The 19,033-nt window shown below is 34.6% G+C and overlaps 2 protein-coding genes across 5 annotated transcripts; one reads left to right on the forward strand and one right to left on the reverse strand.

Annotated features, from left to right (window-relative positions):
• The first annotated feature begins 359 nt into the window (after positions 1–359).
• LOC109795723 (PHD finger family protein) lies at positions 360–13,132 on the forward strand. Of its 4 annotated transcripts, none has more exons than XM_083077083.1 (19): positions 360–1,972; positions 5,158–5,243; positions 5,418–5,744; positions 5,849–5,932; positions 6,032–6,415; positions 7,476–7,515; positions 7,753–7,957; positions 8,062–8,153; positions 8,429–8,683; positions 8,773–9,014; positions 9,096–9,326; positions 9,407–9,625; positions 9,720–9,773; positions 9,891–9,956; positions 10,066–10,206; positions 10,286–10,339; positions 11,611–11,670; positions 11,869–12,270; positions 12,391–13,132. In XM_083077083.1, the coding sequence occupies exons 1-19, from the start codon at positions 634–636 to the stop codon at positions 12,556–12,558; spliced, it is 4,449 nt and encodes a 1,482-aa protein (XP_082933209.1). In that variant the 5' UTR covers positions 360–633; the 3' UTR covers positions 12,559–13,132. The 4 variants fall into 4 exon arrangements, with proteins under 4 accessions (XP_082933209.1, XP_082933210.1, XP_082933211.1 ...); XM_083077084.1 differs by having other exon boundaries at positions 8,432–8,683; XM_083077085.1 differs by having other exon boundaries at positions 361–1,972; positions 7,773–7,917.
• Positions 13,133–17,591: 4,459 nt separating this feature from the next.
• Positions 17,592–18,828, reverse strand: LOC109797924 (myotubularin-like protein). Its single transcript, XM_020358093.3, has one exon. The coding sequence runs from the start codon at positions 18,298–18,300 to the stop codon at positions 17,713–17,715; it is 588 nt and encodes a 195-aa protein (XP_020213682.1). The 5' UTR covers positions 18,301–18,828; the 3' UTR covers positions 17,592–17,712.
• Between the last annotated feature and the right edge of the window lie 205 nt (positions 18,829–19,033).

Below are 19,033 nucleotides of genomic sequence, written 5' to 3' on the forward strand. Positions count from 1 at the left end.
GTTGACATAAATACAAACTAAAATAATATTCTATTTATTATAACTTTTAATTATAATATACTTATATATTATACTTACATTTATTTATAATCTTGTTCTTGTATATCTTAACTAAAAAATAAAAGTAATGATTTTTGAATGGTTCAGTTTTTGTTGATACTGTAATAAATATAAGGAATGCATTGTTGTTGATTAGTGACTGTAGTATATATTTCTGTTTTTTACACAGTAGGTAACGGGTGAAATGCACGTTTGTATTCTTTCGAGAATAATGTATGACAAGTGTGAGTCAGTTTGTGACATAGAATACTACCTGTTATAAAAAATATCTCTGAGAGCATAAAACGCTAGTTTCTCCCTTTTTATATTTTTTATTTTATTCTCTCTCATCCTCACTCTTGCCATGTCCCTTTGAGAGAACTGCACGAAACCAAGTCTAAAAAAACGGATCCCAATTCATAACTGAACCCTAACCCTAGAAAACGGGGCTTATCCTCTTCTTCCCATTTCTGTTCGTCCATTCAATCTGAAATCGAACAAGGTGCGATAGGGTTTGTCACTTTACCTTCACTGGCGCGCGCGTTAGGGTTTCGCTTCACGTTGTTACGCTAGGGTTTGGATTTATATGATGGAATGCTCTGTTTTGTGTGTACCTTGTTGTTGCCGGCGATGACCGGGGGCCGATGTCACCCGTCGAAGAGCATGGCGGAGGGAGGGGATGCTGCCGCCATGGAGAGGCCCTGCCAGTCTAATTTTCCGGCAGAAACGCCTCGCCACGCCGCCGTGCACGAGATTGATTACTTGTCGCAGGCTAGGAAAACACTCAGCGAGCGTTCACCGTTCGACGCTGCTGAAGAAACATCAACTTCCGCAGCGGTTACTTTGCCCAGTGGCTTGGCTAGTTTGCTGAACCGTCACACTGATAACCGGAGGCGTCCCAAGAAGGCTCATTCTGCTGGGGATAAGAGAAAATCTTCCTCTAGGGCAAACCAGAAGAAGGCAGAGACTTCTAACATTTGGATTGAAACGGAGGAATACTTTAGGGACTTGACTTTGGCTGATATCGACACCTTGTTTGAGGCCTCTTGCACTTCTAGTTTAGCGTCTCAGGACTGTTTCTCCATTCCGCTATTGGGAAATGCTCCGAGGTACAATGCAGTTACTACTACTAGTGAGAATGATATGGAGCCTGTTCCAAAATTCAATGTAGTTAGTAGTGTGGATGAAAAGAAGGACGGCTTAGTTACTAGTGAGGATGGAAAAAAGGATGGCTTAGTTAGTAGGGAGGATGAAAAGAAGGGCGGTGAAGCTGTGGGAAATGAGGACGAATTGTTCGTTATTGAGGCAATTGACCCTGTTGCTGTTGAACAAGCTTGTCCACAGAATGACAAGAGTCAGGATATTTCTGATTCCTCTATTAGTTTAGAGTGGTTTTTAGGTTGCAGGAATAAAATTTCTTTAACTTCTGAGCGCCCTACCAAGAAAAGGAGGCTTTTTGGGGGCGAAGCTGGTTTGGAAAAAGTTATGATGACTTGTCCTTGTGATGATAGCCAACCATTTTGCCATTATTGCGGCAGGGGAGACATTGGGAGAGATTCCAATAGGTTAATTGTATGCACTTCTTGTAAAGTGGCAGTGCACAGGAAGTGCTATGGTGTGCAAGAAGATGTAGACGAGTCTTGGCTATGCTCCTGGTGCAAGCAAAAGGGTGATGTTGATGAGTCGACGAATCCTTGTGTTCTTTGTCCAAAGAAGGGTGGTGCATTGAAACCAGTTACTAGCAGCGTGGAAGGTGCCAGGTCTGTCCCGTTTGTGCACTTGTTTTGCTCTCTGTGGATGCCTGAGGTTTATATAGATGATTTGAAGAACATGGAACCTGTTATGAATGTGGGACGAATCAAGGAAACCCGGAAGAAATTAGTGTGCAGTGTTTGCAAAATGAAGTGTGGTGCATGTGTTCGGTGTAGCCATGGTATGTTCCAGTTCGTTGTTGTACTGTGCAATTTCATTTCTTTAGGCCAGTATTGCAGTGTTTTAAAACTATGGCTGAATGTGTATCTGTTAGGCTTTCTGGTTTGGCTTCACACAGCAGTGCTTTTGAAGACGCAGAATTTTATGTGTGTATTGCCTTTTGATTTGTGTACAAGTAATATGATGGCTGGGTTACTTTATACTAAAGATGATTTGTGTATTAAATTAGGTGTTGTGAAAATGAGCTCAATTTCCTCTACATTGTACGACTTCTGAATTTTATAGATTAGTTATCATGTTGCAGACCATATATTCATAATATCTTTCCAGTACAATTGTGCAAAATTGTGCTGTTCATTAAGTTCTTGCATCCACAAATGTATTCTTTTACTGATCAAGTAATCAAACATCAGATTGATAAAAAAAAAGCAAGATTTATTGAATTCAAAATGCTGATTATAATTGATGAAAAAATTATTCTGTCTGATTTGAATGGTTATTTTTAAATTATTGATTGATTTGGTTCAACATTAGACTTAGTCATATTATACGACAGGCCTTAGTGTTTGGGGATTTATTCATGTTCTTTGTCTTCTTAAAAAACAAACTTCTATGTATTTAATTCTGTGAATCTTATCATGTTATTTTGTTCTAAAATGACATTGGTCCCTGAAATTGGGAAATCAAGTTGAAAGGTGGTCTTATCATTTCTCTTACGACAGGTTTATCCAATTCAATCTTAAACTGACTATCCTAAATTCCTAATCCTTCTTTTTTGAATATTGCATATTCTCAGCAGTATCTGATTTGGACAATTGACTTGTTGATTATGTCTATTCTGTGATTGAAATATGCTAGGCAAGATTTTGAAATTACTTTTCATGTAGGGAGGTGTTTGTTTCATGGATTACAAGTTCATTCCTGGGAATGTAAGCATAGGGATATAACATTCCTGTTTGTTACAAGTTTTGAAAAATCATTGCTGGTTATTATTCATTCCTGGGAAAGCTTGCCTTCCATTTTTCTACATTTTTATTCCCATGTTGAGGGGGTGGGAAAATGATATTCCCATGGGAATTTGGGAAGTTATGTTTCAACACACTTGTAACTTCCCTTTTTTTTTTATTTAAATGATTTCCAATGAGATGGAGGTTACTGTTGGAGCTAGAAGGAGAGGGAGGCCTCGGAAAACTATAGGGGAAACAGTGCTAAAGGACATGGAGATCAATGCCTTATCAAGAGAGATGATTTATGATAGATCCCTATGGCGTCGTTTGATCCATATAGCCGACCCCACCTAGTGGGATTAAGGCTTGGTTGTTGTTGTTGTTGATTTCCAATTTAAAAAATATTCCAAGGAATATTAGGACGCAACCAAACACATTTTCTAAATATGCTTGGGAATTACATTCTAATTAAAATATTCATGGGAATACGCTTCATCGGAATAAACTTGTAATCTATGAAACAAACACCTCCTAGTAGATTATTTTTGTTATGGCTAGATACTGTTGTTAATGAATAATGTGAATAGCCTTTAAATGTGAATATTCATGGGAATGAATGTGATGTTTTATTGGGGATGCACATATTAGTTGCTAGTATCTGATGATAAACTTCGGATTATTAAGAATCTTTTGCTGTTTCTCTTTTAACTACACAGCATGCTTACTGTGTGTTGGTTAAAAGGTTTAACCAAATGTCAATGGATGTTTCCCCAAAGATAGTCCAGTGTTGCTTCTACATTTTCTGCATGGGAAAGTGGGAAATGCCCGTTTGAACTCAAACGGCAATCCAAACACAATTATTAGAGTAGAGATTTGTGTTTGTGGGTTTTGGGGGGGGGGGGGGGTGGTGGGGGAGGGTTAACTCTGCTTCCGGTGATATTCAATTGACCTCTGTTTATGAAATTGGACATTGCACTGTTTTTTAATCTAGATTGGAAATTAGATGCTTGTGAAATTGCTTTTATTCCCAGGTAGCTCCTAGTTCTGTTTCTTGTTAACTTTTTGTGCATGTCTGTCTGCATTTTAAATCAATCTTTGGGCAGACAAGAACGCTCGTCATATCGTTAAGTATGTGTTCCCCCTTGCCATATTCTTGTTTTCAATTTCCTGTTATAGGAAGGCTGAAGGTGGGTCATACTAAATTTGTAGTGCATTTTCTCTACAAAAAAAAATAAGATAATGAAATTTTCTCTATTTAAAAAGACACATCTTCAGCTTCAGCAGACTCAGATTTTTTTTTTTTTTTTTACCTACCTGTTTATACTTTCTTGTTCTGTGGCAAGATAGAGCATTAATAATCTCAGTATTTTCTGGTGAGGAAGTTTAATGACTGTTCAACTTTGATTTTGAATAGGTACAAGTCTCAATCACTGCTTGTGACAAAAAACCCATATAAAATCAACTATGTAGTATTAAACCATATAAAATCAACCCATATATATAAACCATGGGAGCCTACTAGTTTTGTTCTTGAAAGATGGGTGATTAGGCATTAAAACTACTGCAGACAGGTGTTCTATAAGTTGATCCTTTGATCTATTGTGATATGGCTTTGGGATTCTTTCTTGTTAAAATAGTATTATCTGAATAGGGAACATGAATATGCAGCTTTTCACTTTTTTTTCCTCTCTTTAAATGTTTAGTTTTAGGTGTCATGAATGATCTGTTTGGGATTTTGACAAGTTTTATGTTGGTTGCCATGACCCTAACACAGCCCTCCTCCTTTACCCTGGTTTGAGACTGTCTATGATAATGAGACCACAGGTGTGGAAAGTAGATTGCATAATTTTTAGCTGGGTGAAAAGGGATAGAGGGAGACTAAGAAGAATGTTGGAGGCAATATTAAGAGGGATTTCATGGGGAATAATATCTTTGAGAATCTTTAATTCAGCCCAATGGCATCATGCTGTGCATGTAGCCAATCTTACTGGGATAAGACTTTTGTTGTTTTTAAATGTCATGTTTTTTATGGTTTTGTGGTACTGCCATACCATTTATGTGATGTCTGCTGCTACTGTTTCTAAATAGTAAATATTTGATCCATGTCTCCTTTTGATTATGTATTAGAATATTAGACTATTAGTTGTATTGTATTTGTAAGTTTGTATTCCTAACTATTTTATGCTCCTGAATTTTTTTTTGTAACTTGCAAGTCATTTCTTCTGTGTGGTGTTTTCAGGAAGCTGCAGAACTTCTTTCCACCCTTTATGTGCAAGGGAAGCTAGCCATAGAATGGAGGTTTGGGCAAAGTATGGTAATGATAATGTGAGTGATCTGTTTTCTTCCCTTTTGAGGAAGAAAGTAAAAAAAAAAGGTTAAATAAGATGTTGAATATCAATATCAGAACAGATCTTATTTTGCCAATAGCCCCTGTTTTTCAATCACGTGTTTCAACTGTAGTGCTACAGAAATTGATTGTCACATGTCATGCTTTGTCAGGTTGAGTTGAGGGCTTTTTGTGTGAAACACTCAGATCTACCAGAGAACAGAAGCGTCTTGCCATTGGAAGGCTCTATCACGGTTAGAAATGAATTTTCAGAAGCCAATGGTTGTCCAGAGACATTCCCAGTGAGTGGTGAAAACAACTTGAAAGATCGCAGGAATGGAGAATTAGCCTCCAATAGTAGTCCCGACAAATTGAATCATAATGATGAACCACCAGATGGAGGATTATCTGATTGCAGGTTAAGTGGTCATGACATGCAGTTTAACCACCAGAATGTTGGTGCATCTGACTCTCTCGGTTTTGCACTTGTTTTGAAGAAGGTATTCTGCATTATAAGTATATCCATGTGTGTATTTGTTTTGGATGGAACTACAATTTTTGTAAATTCTCTGCTTGTTTTAAATTGTCCTTCTCTTTTTGGCAGTTGATTGATCGAGGAAAAGTTGATGCAAAAGATGTAGCATTGGAGATTGGCATTTCACCTGATACATTAACTGCAAATAACAATGTAATGCTTTGAAATTTGTCATCTGCTCTTTGTGGAAAATTATTATTCTTAGTATAGTATTTGTTTCTTAGTTTTATGTCCCAAACTTTATCCTTGCAGGAAGCATATATGGCCCCTGATGTGCAACAAAAAATAGTCAATTGGCTAAAAGCCCATGTGTATACTGGTGCATTTCAGAAAGGTTTAAAAGTCAAATTCAAACCAGCCAATGCATCCAAAAATGATAGTGCAGCCACAGATGGTTCTGATACTTTACCAATATCAGATTCGGGTTTGCTGGATCCTGTTGCTGTTAAGTCTGTTCCACCAAGGAGAAGAACCATCAGTAACATTAGGATTTTGAAGGATAATAAAGTGCTAGGTTCATCTGAGGGGGTTACTTGTGAGAATGGGGTGCCAGTGGACATTTGCCGAGTAGGTCAGTCTGACTGTGACAATTCAGTGAGTGCCAATGAAACATCCATTCCCAATGCAACTGAAATGGTAATTATATTTCTAGAATTCATTTCCCTTTGATTCTTTAAGTAATTGAATATTACTCTAATACAAAATATTTTGATAGTTTGTGAAATAAGGCATGTTCCCTATAATAACAAAGGGGGTTGAGAGGGAGGTTTTATCTTGTGATTTGAGAGGAACTCTAGATTGTTTGGGAGAATCCAGCTTTGTTCTTGTTTCTTTTTATAATTTTGATGCAATTTCTATCAGTGGGGTCACATTTTAAATTTTTAAAATGGTATCCTTGAAGTCACATTCTTCGATTTTAATATAGATTTTATTCTTCTCCACTACATGAGTTATATATATTATCATATCAACACCTGTTTTTTGTAATTCATTTATGGGTTTAGTACTTGTGTGTGAACTGAAGTGTAATGCTTAACTGGAAAAGCAGTGTTGTGAAATGTCAGAGATGATTAATCTGTTAAAGGTTCAGTTACTAAGTTCTGTAGAAGCCTGCTTTTCTTCTGTTTTCTGTTGGTTCCCCTCTTTCATGACCTGTCTACTTCCAAGAATGTTGATTTGCCTGACTAGTGAAATACTCTTTATGACATTGTATGGTGATTTGATTGTAAATTTGAATGATTTGGGTTGATGAACTTCACATTTATATTATTTCAGGGCTTAAGCATCTTAGAATGTGTTTTGCAAATTCTAATCGGACATTGTGATACAAGGACATGGGCAGTGAATAAAAAAGAAACTATATCAATGAAGAAAAATATTATGAAATAAGCAGATGACAAAATATGCTTCCATAATAAGGCCATCTGTTTGGATATTTTAGATAGTTTTGATGAAATGGAGTTTTATTTATTTTTACCTGTTTGGTAACTTGTTGATGAAAGAAATGGAATGGTCAAAAGAATAGTTTCAATCCACTGATTCCCCCTTGTTTAAATACTTTTGTCAGCCAAGTTTGATAAAAAAATTTGATTGTGTATTTACATATATTTTAGGGCTTCCCTTTTCCGTCTGATCCATAAAAATCAGAATTGGAAAAAAAAAATCATTTTGTTTAACTCAATTTTATTTTATGCAGAACTTAACCAAGTCTGAGGATATTTCTCATGAAGTTCAAGGTACGGCTTCAATTTAAAACTGTCTTTTTAAGAATTCAAATAGTATATGGCAATTTCTTTCAAAAATTCCTTCCCCCGTCTATTCTCTCTCTTTTAAATGAATGAGCATATATATGTATTTTTTTTTTTATGGATGAAAAATTTCTTTTAACTGTAAATGTGTCTGAGCTACTTCTATGAAGTGTTTATGGCATCATTTATTCCTATATTGAGTTATTGTCAATGTGTTTTTTGAAGTGTGTAGATTCATTATGCAGGCAAGGCTGATAAACCTTACAAAACCTGCTTTTCTGGACATGTCTCAGAAGACAAGTCTACTGCTTGTTTGGAAAATGCTTCTATGGTTTCTGATCAGCATTGTCTTGTTCATTCTGCTTCAGAACCACCTGATTCTGGTTTCATGTGAGCTTTTCAAAGTGGATATTTTTGTTATTTGCTTCATGTACTGCTTTCTGTCTCTTATTATGTGTTAGTAGACATCCTTTGATGTGACTTACGTAGGTTGTATTCTCCTTTAAAGCCAAGTGTCATTTATTTGAAATGCAGAAAGAAGGATGCAATCTCTAGTTACATTCATCCATACATCAACAAGAAATTGATGCAGATTCGTGATGGGGTGCCCTTGGATGACATTATATGTGAGTTATATTTGAAATTTGAATATTTTTAAGACATATTTGGTATGGTCGTTCTAATTTCCTGAGTATGTATAAATCTGTTTATATAATATTTGAGTAGAATATGTGATAATTCCAATTTTCAAAGTATATGTCAAAACCAATTTCGGGATGGTATTATTCCTAAGTATAAAATAGATAGGTTTGTGTTAAGAAAATTAGAATGACCACATTTCAAAGGGCTCCTTAGTGTTTTCTTTAATTCTTTGGAATAGTCTAATAAATTCCTCTCTCAGCAGGTTCAAGTTCAAGTGATGAGGGAAATTCTTCTTTGGTTCAGCCCTTAGGGGCTAGTGGCAGCTCAAGTAGCCAAAACCAGAACTTAACTTGCATTGACATTTCAAAGCCTGATGAAGTTAATATGGAGCAATTGGTTAGGGCTAGAAAAATGGGACTTTTGGAATTTTCTCCACAAGATGAATTGGAGGGGGAACTTGTTTATTTTCAGTATAGATTATTGCAGAATGCAGTTGCAAAAAAGAGGCATATTGGTGTGTCCTCATTCTTTCCTAAATTCTCATTGAATCCCTTTGTTAAAACATGGAGCAATTGTTTATTGTTATTGATTTTGTAATTGCAGATAACTTAATCCACAGTGTTGCTAAGAGTTTGCCACTAGAGATTGATAAGGCACATCAACGAAGATGGGATGATGTCATTGTTAATCAATATCTACGCGATCTTAGAGAGGCAAAAAAACAGGGCCGAAAAGAAAGAAAGCACAAGGAAGCACAGGCTGTGTTGGCTGCTGCAACTGCTGCTGCAGCAGCATCTACCAGGGCTTTCCGGAAAGACACCTTAGATGAATCCTTGCAACAAGAGGTCATTGATGCTTTGTTTTCTCTCTCCCCCCCCAACAATAATTGACTAATTATATTGACAACAGAATATGATATTTTTCAGAATCTGTTAAAATTGGATGCTCTAAATGGAAGGACTGGTGCTTGTTCTCAGCCAATGCCTCGAGCCAAAGAGACACTTTCAAGAGTAGCTGTGACAAGAACTTCCTCAGAGAAATATTCGGATTTTTGCATGCCATCATCAGATTTTTCTAAGGAACAATTTAAATCATGTGATATTTGCAGACGATCAGAGACTATATTAAACCCTATCCTAGTCTGCTCTGGTTGCAAGGTTTTAGGACTCAGACCTGGTCTCTTTTCATGTATTTGTTTCTCTGATTGATGTGCCATAATAAACGTTTTCTGTTGCAGGTTTCAGTTCACTTGGATTGCTATCGTAGTGTTAAAGAAACAACAGGTCCATGGTACTGTGAGTTATGTGAAGATTTGTCATCTAGAAGCTCTGGGGCATCTGCTATCAATTTCTGGGAGAAGCCTTATATTGTTGCAGAATGTGCTCTCTGTGGTGGTACTTCTGGTGCTTTTAGGAAGTCTTCTGATGGTCAATGGGTCCATGCCTTCTGTGCTGAGGTTAATTATTCTCCTTTGATTTCTTTAGGATTGTTCTTCCTTCCTTTAATACCCAAGTTTGCCTTAGTTAACTTTAATTTCCACTTTGTACTAGTGGGTTTTTGAGTCTACGTTCAGAAGAGGACAAATAGATGCTGTTGAAGGAATGGTATGTGCATTTGATTAAACCGATATGGAATTCCAATTTCTTTGCTCTTGCTTGTCTACTTTGAAAATATTGTATTTACCTATCTTTTCTAACACCTGTGTACATTGTTGATGCCAGGAAACTGTGTCAAAAGGAGTTGACATTTGTTGTATCTGCCACCGCAAGCATGGTGTATGCATGAAGGTGAAGATAACATCAAAAATGAATTTTCTTCTGTATCCGTATTTCAATCAACAAGTTTTTGGAATTATCATTTCTGATTGACAACTAAATGTTTACATGGTTAATGCAGTGTTGCTATGGCCATTGTCAGACCACATTCCATCCATCCTGTGCTAGAAGCGCTGGTTTGTACATGAATGTGAGGACTGCTGGTGGCAAGGCTCAACACAAAGCTTATTGTGAAAAACATAGTTTGGAGCAGAAGACAAAGGTTGATGTCTCTTGTAATAAAATTTCATTTGTTGGTCTACCTAAAATGGTATCTTAAGTTTGTGCTTCTCATTTTTCAGGCTGAAACTCAAAAGCATGGAATTGAAGAGTTAAAAAGTATCAGGCAAATTAGGGTGAGACCACTTCTGATATTTTACCTGCTTCCTATATTATCATGATTTTATATATATATATTTTTTTGTAGATTTTTAAGTTTGCTTAAAATATTGACCTGTCTAAATTCTATTGGATAAAGTTTATGGTGGCTAGGTCTTAATTTTGGATTGGCAGGTCAGCCAAAATATGGTGTAATGGTGGTGTCATTTGTTGTATCTTTTAATCTGACTCAAACCAAGTAATGAGATTGCTGAGTTTCTCCTTAGTGAGGGCATTGAAAAATTTTATGGGTTGGAAGTATCTTGTCGAATGATTGTTGTGGGCTTAGGATACAGGGACAGCTTCCTAAAAAATGACTAGGTGGTTGATCATGAAAGTACTTGGCATTAAAGAAATGTCTTGTTTTATACTTGATATATAAGTAGTTGTGCGTTTCCCTTCCATTCATTAAGGCTCTGTTTTGATATCTAGAAATGAATAGAATGAAAGTATCCCTAGCATTTTTGTCTGATCAAAATCTCCATTCACATATCTCTACTAAATTTTGGTTTCTTCTACTTTCCCAACTGTTATGTTATAAATCCAATATAAGGAGTCGTGAATTGGTGGGGGTGCAATGTTGAAAATGTTCATATATGGAAGAAGGATTAATTATCTGGCTTGTGCACACTGAAATCTGTAACAGTTTCTGTTAGGTTACTTGAATGTTGAGACAGATTGGCAAAAACAGTGTTACTACACTGATCTGAATATTTCTATTATATATGAATATTTTGGAAATACAAAAGCTGCAGAGGCTAAAAGCCTAAGCTGTTACACCAAGGAAAAATACAGTCAGAGAAATACAGCAAAATATTTAAATGTTAAGAGGCTTCCTAAACAAGCTATTCTAACACTCCCCCTCAAGCTAGTGCATACAAATTATATGCACCAAGCTTGGAACATAAAAATTGAATTCAAGGCCCCCATCTGCAAGTTGTAAATTGTGAAGGTCTCTTTATGACCTCAAACAATCTCCTCGGTTTTGGTTGGTAATGATGGGTAGTCATAAGCTTGGTTTGCGTTCTTCCCTTGAAAATAACTACCCATCATTACCAACCATAACTTGATATATGAAAAATGTTTTTTTCTTGCATGTATTTTATATATACAAGTTGTAATGTATGTAAAAGGAGCAAGTATCTTAGTTGTGCATGAAATCACTTATGTTTTGAAGTCTGCTAGTTGTAATTGATGTGGCGTTCTTTTGAAGTTTATTAAATAACTTGATTCTATGTTTTTGAAACAGGTTGAATTAGAGAGATTACGTCTCCTTTGTGAAAGAATTGTCAAACGTGAAAAAATAAAGGTAATGAAATCTGTCATAAGAATGTCATTCTTATAGTACACGAGAAAATCAAGGCCCAATTGTTTTTTCTCCATTCGGCACTGTATTATGGATGACAATTAGGTTAGGTTGTAGATTCTGATGTCTGGATTTTCATTCTCTTGGCTGTCTTGCATAACCATTTTGATTACTAACATCTGTTCTCGTGGACATTTGCAGCGGGAATTGGTACTATGTTCACATGACATACTTGCCTTTAAAAGAGATCATGTTGCTAGGTCTATTCTGGTTCATAGCCCTTTCATCCTTCCAGATGGTAGTTCAGAATCAGCTACAACGTCCCTTAAAGGGAACACAGAGGGATACAGATCATGCAGTGAACCACTCCAAAGATCAGATGATGTTACTGTGGACAGTTCAGTTTCTGCTAAGCACCGTGTCAGAGTTGCCATTTCTATGGACACAGACCCAAAACTGGATGACGACTGCTCAACCTCTCAAAGTCACTATAACCACAAGATTCCAGAAAGAACGCAATTTTCTGGCAAGAAGATTCCTCATAGAGCTGCTGTATCACGTAATATTTCGGAGGAGGGTGGATGGAGATCCAAATCTAGAAAGGTGAGTATTGATAAGACTTTAATACCTAAATTTCTTTTTGCTCATTTTTGTCAGTGAGATATCTAGAATGTTTGTGGGTAGATTGTGGTTTGATGAGTTTGTGATTATTTGCAATTGCAGCATGCCGAGACATTTGGAAAAGAGCTTGTTATGACGTCAGATGAAGCATCTATGAAGAATTCAATGCTACCTAAAGGATATGCATATGTTCCTGCTGATTGCCTGTCAAATGACAAGCACTCTAACGAGGATGTATGTGCTAGTGGACCAGGGGAGCATGACAGGTAGAGTGTTGGATCCCAGACTGGTTCTTTATTTAGCCCTCGAGGCTCACATCCAAAGTATTCGATGCCATGCAATTTTGCTCGTGGGGGGAGAGTTTTATATGAGAATGGCAAAATGTAGAGATAGGGTTCTGGTCACTGAATTGTTGCAGAATGTTGCTATCTGCTCTGGCGGGGGCAAGTTTTGTTAGCATTGTTGTACATTCCTTATGAGAGTAAACTGTACAGTGGATGAGCATTTCTTGCATTTACTTGTATTAGAAGGGCATGCATTCCGTTTTATTGAGACTGGCGGGAAGGACCAAACGGAAGCACTCCTTGTAATCATACAAGGGAAGATCAGGGAATCACCTGTTTTTCTGTAAAGTTGATGTACATATTTTCATGACAGTTGTAGTAATTCTGAAAGGGAACGTGCTCGGCATCAGATCCACCGAGCATATAAATTATATCTTCCACATCCTAAAATTGTATTCCCCCCGTTATACTTCATTTCTATTATGATGATTCTTGTGACTACTGAATTCCCTGATATTATAATGTAGTTAACGATAATTTGATCCTTTCATTTTTTTTTATTGTCGGTTAACCATTATCTTTTTATCTGCAAGATCCTTCTATGAACCTCTGCGTGTATAGCTAAATTAAAATTAAGGGCATTCATCAAGTAAATTATTGTTTGTGGATTTGAACTACACATGACAGTAATATATAATGGATAAAGAAGGAAATTGAAAGGAAAGAGATAGAAAACGAGGAATTAGAGGAAACTTATGGGTTTGGATTGATGGAGTTGAGAAAAAAAAAGGAAAGACGTAATTTCCATTTAAGAATCTTGAATTCGTTTATTTTTTTCCTCCAAGATTTACATGAATTAAACTCATTAAAGTGTTTAAACTATTTTTTTTTTCTCCATGTAAGGCTCTTTGGGCTTTACATGAACATGGGGCTCGAGATAATATTTTGGCTGAAACACTGAAGTTGAGATGTAAAGTATTAAGGAATGTATTTCATAATGTTTTAAAGCGACATTTTACTCTTATATTTTTTGTTAATGAGAACACTTTATATGGGTAGTCCTTTCAAGATGGCTAGTTGCTTTTAGAATTAATAATCATTCTTATAAATAAAACAATATTTTACTATATGTTATTTTCACTCACATTTTAGAAAACGTTTTACATGATGATTTATTTATAAATTATTCCAAGTCAAATATTTTTAATTAAGAAGTTTTAAGTGATGAATTATCAAAAATATATGCATCTCATTGGTATTGTATTATTATCTAATTCATTTGAATTTATTTTAATTGTATAAGTTCATACTTGTACAACTTTTGATATTCTCTCTTTATAGTGTGTTTAAAATGTTAGAAATCCACCAATTTTCACTTGATTTATCCTTGAGTCACACCATATAAAGAGGGAGAATTTGCTTTGATACATTTTATAACACTCCTCTATATTTGGTCTCAATGATTGTACTCTATAACACTTTACTCAATTTTTCATTGATCAAAATTTTTTACCAATCAAAACTCTTCATAGATAACCCTTTTTGAGATGTCGAGTTGGTTTTAGGGTTAATGATTGATTTTACAAATCAATATAAGACTTTTTAACATATTTTATTTTCACTTTTTAAAAAAATTTATGTGAAGATTATCTATACTTAAAATACTTTAAGTCAAACATACTTAATTATAAATTTTTTAAGTAAAAAACTATTAAAAAGTAAATACATTTTATTATTATAAGTATTATTATTTGATCCTTTCTAAGTCACCATTCACTCACACAACCTTATATTACTCTCATTTTAGTGTGATGTTACATGAGACATGGTTTAAATCAGGCTTCGGGCTATATTCTTCGTGAAATTATTTGCAAAATCGACAATTAAAACGTCGCTAACTTTCTTAACGATTTAAACATGGACTCTATTTATTTACACAAGTATGGTGACATCCTTTGGGAGATAAAGAAGATTGTAAGTCAAGTGGTATTGCTCGGTGCACCATATATCTAGAGAGGCAAGTAAAATGATAGATACCCTTGCTTGTGAGGATTTACATAATGACTTGGTACAAGCCAATTTTATTTTATTTTATTTTACATTTTTCTTTGCTTCGCTACAAGTTTCATAAGTAAAAAAAAAAAAAAAACTATTTTCTACTCAAGTCATTAATCAAAGTATTAGCCACACTTTAACTCTCTCTTTATTAATTTTATATTTTTAGATAAAATTAATTGAAAATTAGAAAACTATAAGTGAAGTTTATTAAATTATAAATATAACTTTCATAGTTTTATAATTTTTCATAAATTTTAATTCGTGATAACACATTAAGAAAAAAATATGAAGTGAAGAATGTAAGGAAAAGAGTGCAAAATATCATAACTCTTACATTTATGTATTTCTGTCTTCATTGTTAATTACTTATATAAAATATTGTTGGTTTGGACTTTCTTGTGATAGTGGGGTATAAAACAATTTGAAAAGAAAAAAACTATTCAAGAGATTATAAGTTTAGTTTTGTCAACTTAAGGTAAGTACACAGTTTCTCATGCCCCCATATTTCTCTGCACTTGTTTTTAGCTGTCTCAATTTTCAACTAGGGGTGGGCAAAATAAATTCAACTAAACTGAACTTATAAAAACTATACTGAACTTAAAAGTAGTTTTTATGAACTGAACTAAACTAAATATTAGTTCAGACGAACTGAACTGAACTATTTTTTTGTGTCACTGAACTGAACTATACTATACTATACAAACTTGAACTGAACTGCAATTTAAACTGCACTGAACTATTATGGTATTTTGAATTGAACAATTTTGACTCATTGATCTATCAAATAGGACACATTTGTCAACTTTACTTTATTTTCCATTTTATTTAAATTTTTCAAAGAAAAAAAATATAAAATTAAGTCAAAAAAACTCAGTGAATTTTTTGAGCCTAAAAATAAGTAGTCCAACATAGCTCAATTGATTCGTTAGGTTTGACAAAATTGATTCAATTTTTTTTTATCACTTTTTTTCTTCTAAAGTTTTAGTTATTAGACTATCGAGTTAATCTATTAAGACATAACATGTTAAACACATTTAATTTTTATCCTTTTATAAAAATAGTTCAATTTTTATAATTCAGTTCAGTTTTGTAGTTCATTATAGTTAACTTTCCAACAGTTCAGTTCAATTCAGTTTTTTTTAAACAGTTCAGTTCAATTTTTTTACAAACAGTTCAGTTTTTTATAGTACAGTTCAGTTCAGTTCAGTTTTTTTTGCCCACTCCTATTTTCAACGATTACTTAAAGTCTTAAACCCATAATGGGATATATTCAATCATATTGTTTTTTTTTTATTATCGGCAATATTTAAATTGAGTTTTTCCTTCACCAGCTGATCGTATTTGTCCATTAATTAAATACTGTTCATGCTTATGGCCTAATGTTGTTGACTTGAACAACTCTCCAGCTTCACAAATCATTAGTTAATCTTATCATTTCCCCTTAATTTTCATGGGATTTACTTACACGTATTTCGCTTTCACAATGTAGAATGTTGACTTCTATTCCCACCATGGTCGTACATGACAAGCCTTTATTCAAATATTGCGCTTGGTATGGAAATTTTGAGAGACAACGAAAGAAAGAGAAAGAATGAAAAATTGTCTTTTGTTTGATGTGAAGGAGATAGTAAAATTAGGAAGAATGGATAATATATGGCTCTTATAATTTCCCATCCCTCCCTTTTTCGGAAAATTAAGAAGGAATAAATAAAAGGGTAAATGATAGTCCTTTAATCTTTTTTTCCCCCTAATATATTCCTTCTTCTTTTTTCTTTTTTCTTTTTTTCTTTTTTCTTTTTGCTTTTGTCTTACCAAACAAAACCTAAAGGGTTTGCACAAATTTTGCATTGGCGCGGGATTCATCAAACTGACCAAAGTCCAGACTAGACAAACGACCGTCCTTAATTTCAATTCAATAGAACAGTGACCCTCTGGCTTTAATAATATGTCCTGTATAAGCATACAAAAAATAAATAAATTTAAGGGCATAAAAAAGAAATATGCCCTGTATTAATATTATGTTATTGTTACGTTATCAATGTTTGTTCAATGTTGACCATTACAAGGAGTTATCAAAAAGTATTTTTATGTGCACAATGCAAGTTCGTTATTGTCATTTTTTTTAGAGAAGAAATGGTCTCCAAGACCATTTCCAACTTTAGTTTTTAACAGATAGCAAGAGAACGGGTTCTCATAGCTTCAGTTGGAACAGGCTGACTTATAAGAGAATGCCTCTTATATAAGAACTAATTTCTAATTTTGTTTTTTAACAAAAAAATATGTATAAAGATGTGAGATAATAAACATGTTACGCTAATTTTAAGTTTTTAAGTAACTTTATCATTAGAATAAGTTATGATGTGACCCACTAATCACATCAGTTAACACAATTTTTAAGTTTAATTAATAATTTCAAGTTTTTTTTTAATATTTTAATATAAAATATATAATTGTACTTAGTTTATTTAAAAAAGAAGTTTTATTTGTTTTTAGTAAATTTTTGTTTAATTATACCCGAAATTGATAAAAATTACTATAAATGAATAAAGACTTAAAGGAAATGTATCCGGAGTCTCTTTTCTACTCGTTCAAGTCAAGAAAGATCGAGGTGCGTTTATTTTTTCTTTTATACGATGAGGTGTGCTTATTTTTGAAACCAAGTAAAACTAATTTTAATACTATTGATTTAATTTATTAGCAATAATTGTGACGTGTGTCTAAGCTTGATATTACTTTCACATTATTTTTAAAATTTTGGTAAATATATACACAAGCCTAAGTTTGAAATTTGATTAAATTTTAAAAAAATACTTATAATTTTTGAAAACGCATTAAATTTTGGACAGTTTGACTTTGACCAATTTACTGATATCTCTCACACAAACATGACCGTGATGCTCTGCAATGCATCGCCGCCATGTGAGATGCCCTCAAGAAATCAAGCAACAATACTAGCGAATCTGAAGCCAAGAAAATCAAAAAGATAAAGAAAAAAAGGGAACCCTTTACATTGTATCTATCTGATGTACGCAACGTAACAATCTGGTTAAAAAATAATTAAAAAAAATGTGGATCTGTTGCTTCAAACAGTTGGAGGCTGAAGAGAAATCCTTGGATGATGAATCTGATGAAGCTGCAAATTTTTTAGTGCAGGCCTTGCTGTACCTGATCTTCTTTTCCAGAGACTATCCACCTCCTTTGCATCTTCCAATTTTTTGACCACTGGCAAAGGAGGATCCATTTCCTCAATGCTTATGCAAACAACATTGTTACTATTCTCATTTCTTTGGTGTTTGGCCACTGGTTTTCTTGATCCACAGGTTGAGATTGTGGTGGTGGAAGTGGTTGTATTGGGGGTGGTAATGATGAAGTTTTTGCCAGAGAAGAGTTTCTTGAGCTTGGAGTATTTGTATTTGACAAGTGGGGAAGAAGTAGTGTTTGTGTTAGTTTTGGTTGTGAAAGTGAGTCTGTGTGAGGTGGCTATCTTGTTGTTTCTCTTCACCTGACCCATGCAACTGATTCTTGGGGACAAAGGGTCGTTGCCAGAGGAACTAGATTGGTCTCTCAGCCGTGGAAGAGTCACTTCTTTGATCGAAGGCCGTGAACAAAGCATTGGAAGGAATGTGCTCTTTTGATAGTATAACTGATGGTGTTGGTTTTCATTCACCATCTTGCTTCTTAGAGGACCAACACCTAAGATATATGTAGAAATAAAAAGAGAGTTGAGGATGGTTTTGGTTTCCTAGGGAGTGAAGATGAAAGTGAGAGTAAGAAAGTGTCAAAGCACAAGGCTTTGGCCAGGTCTTTGGGTCTGAGAGTTTGAGCTTGTCAAATATGTATTTTAGTGACCCTTTTACTCGAGTAAACAAATACTACACAAAGAATTGAAGAAGAAGAAGAAGACAAAGTAGAATAAAAGGGATCATTGCAAAGAAGGAGCCTCATGGAAGATTAGAGTGGTACACGCATCAAAGGGGACAGGACCACTCTGGAATTGTATATTGGTTTTGTTTGGAGTTTAGCACAAGATGGTCTTTTGTCTCTCTCATTAAACTCTTTAATATTCCAGCTTGCATTTGAGATCTGAATCCTAAGCCCTAATCCTAACCAGCTTATAAATGATAATGGGAGAAGAGAAGAGAAGGGACACACGCTAGCTATGAATATTGAATAGGATAGGGGTAAAATAAAATCATAGGCTCAGCTACCCTTTGTCTCCCTTTATGGTCCACTATAGGTAATTACCTAATGCATGCTTTTTTTTGACTTGGAACCTATTAGTATTAGGATATACTTGGATAATAGGTTAATATTATTTTGCTGACTAAGTACTCTCAAACGTGGAATGGTTTGTAAAATGAAAGTAAGTTGAGTACAACGCAGATTTGTGATCATCCTTTCGA

This window comes from Cajanus cajan, chromosome 6 (assembly GCF_000230855.2).
Source record: "Cajanus cajan strain Asha chromosome 6, NIPB_CcT2T_4, whole genome shotgun sequence".
In the NCBI taxonomy this organism is placed as follows: domain Eukaryota; kingdom Viridiplantae; phylum Streptophyta; class Magnoliopsida; order Fabales; family Fabaceae; genus Cajanus; species Cajanus cajan.

Coding starts and splice junctions, on each gene's coding strand:
- LOC109795723 (XM_083077083.1), top strand. CDS start 634: ATGCTCTGTTTTGTGTGTACCTTGTTGTTGCCGGCGATGACCGGGGGC. Junction 5,745..5,848: donor TTGCACTTGTTTTGAAGAAG/GTATTCTGCATT, acceptor TCTTTTTGGCAG/TTGATTGATCGAGGAAAAGT. Junction 10,207..10,285: donor GTTTGGAGCAGAAGACAAAG/GTTGATGTCTCT, acceptor CTCATTTTTCAG/GCTGAAACTCAAAAGCATGG.
- LOC109797924 (XM_020358093.3), bottom strand. CDS start 18,300: ATGGTGAATGAAAACCAACACCATCAGTTATACTATCAAAAGAGCACA.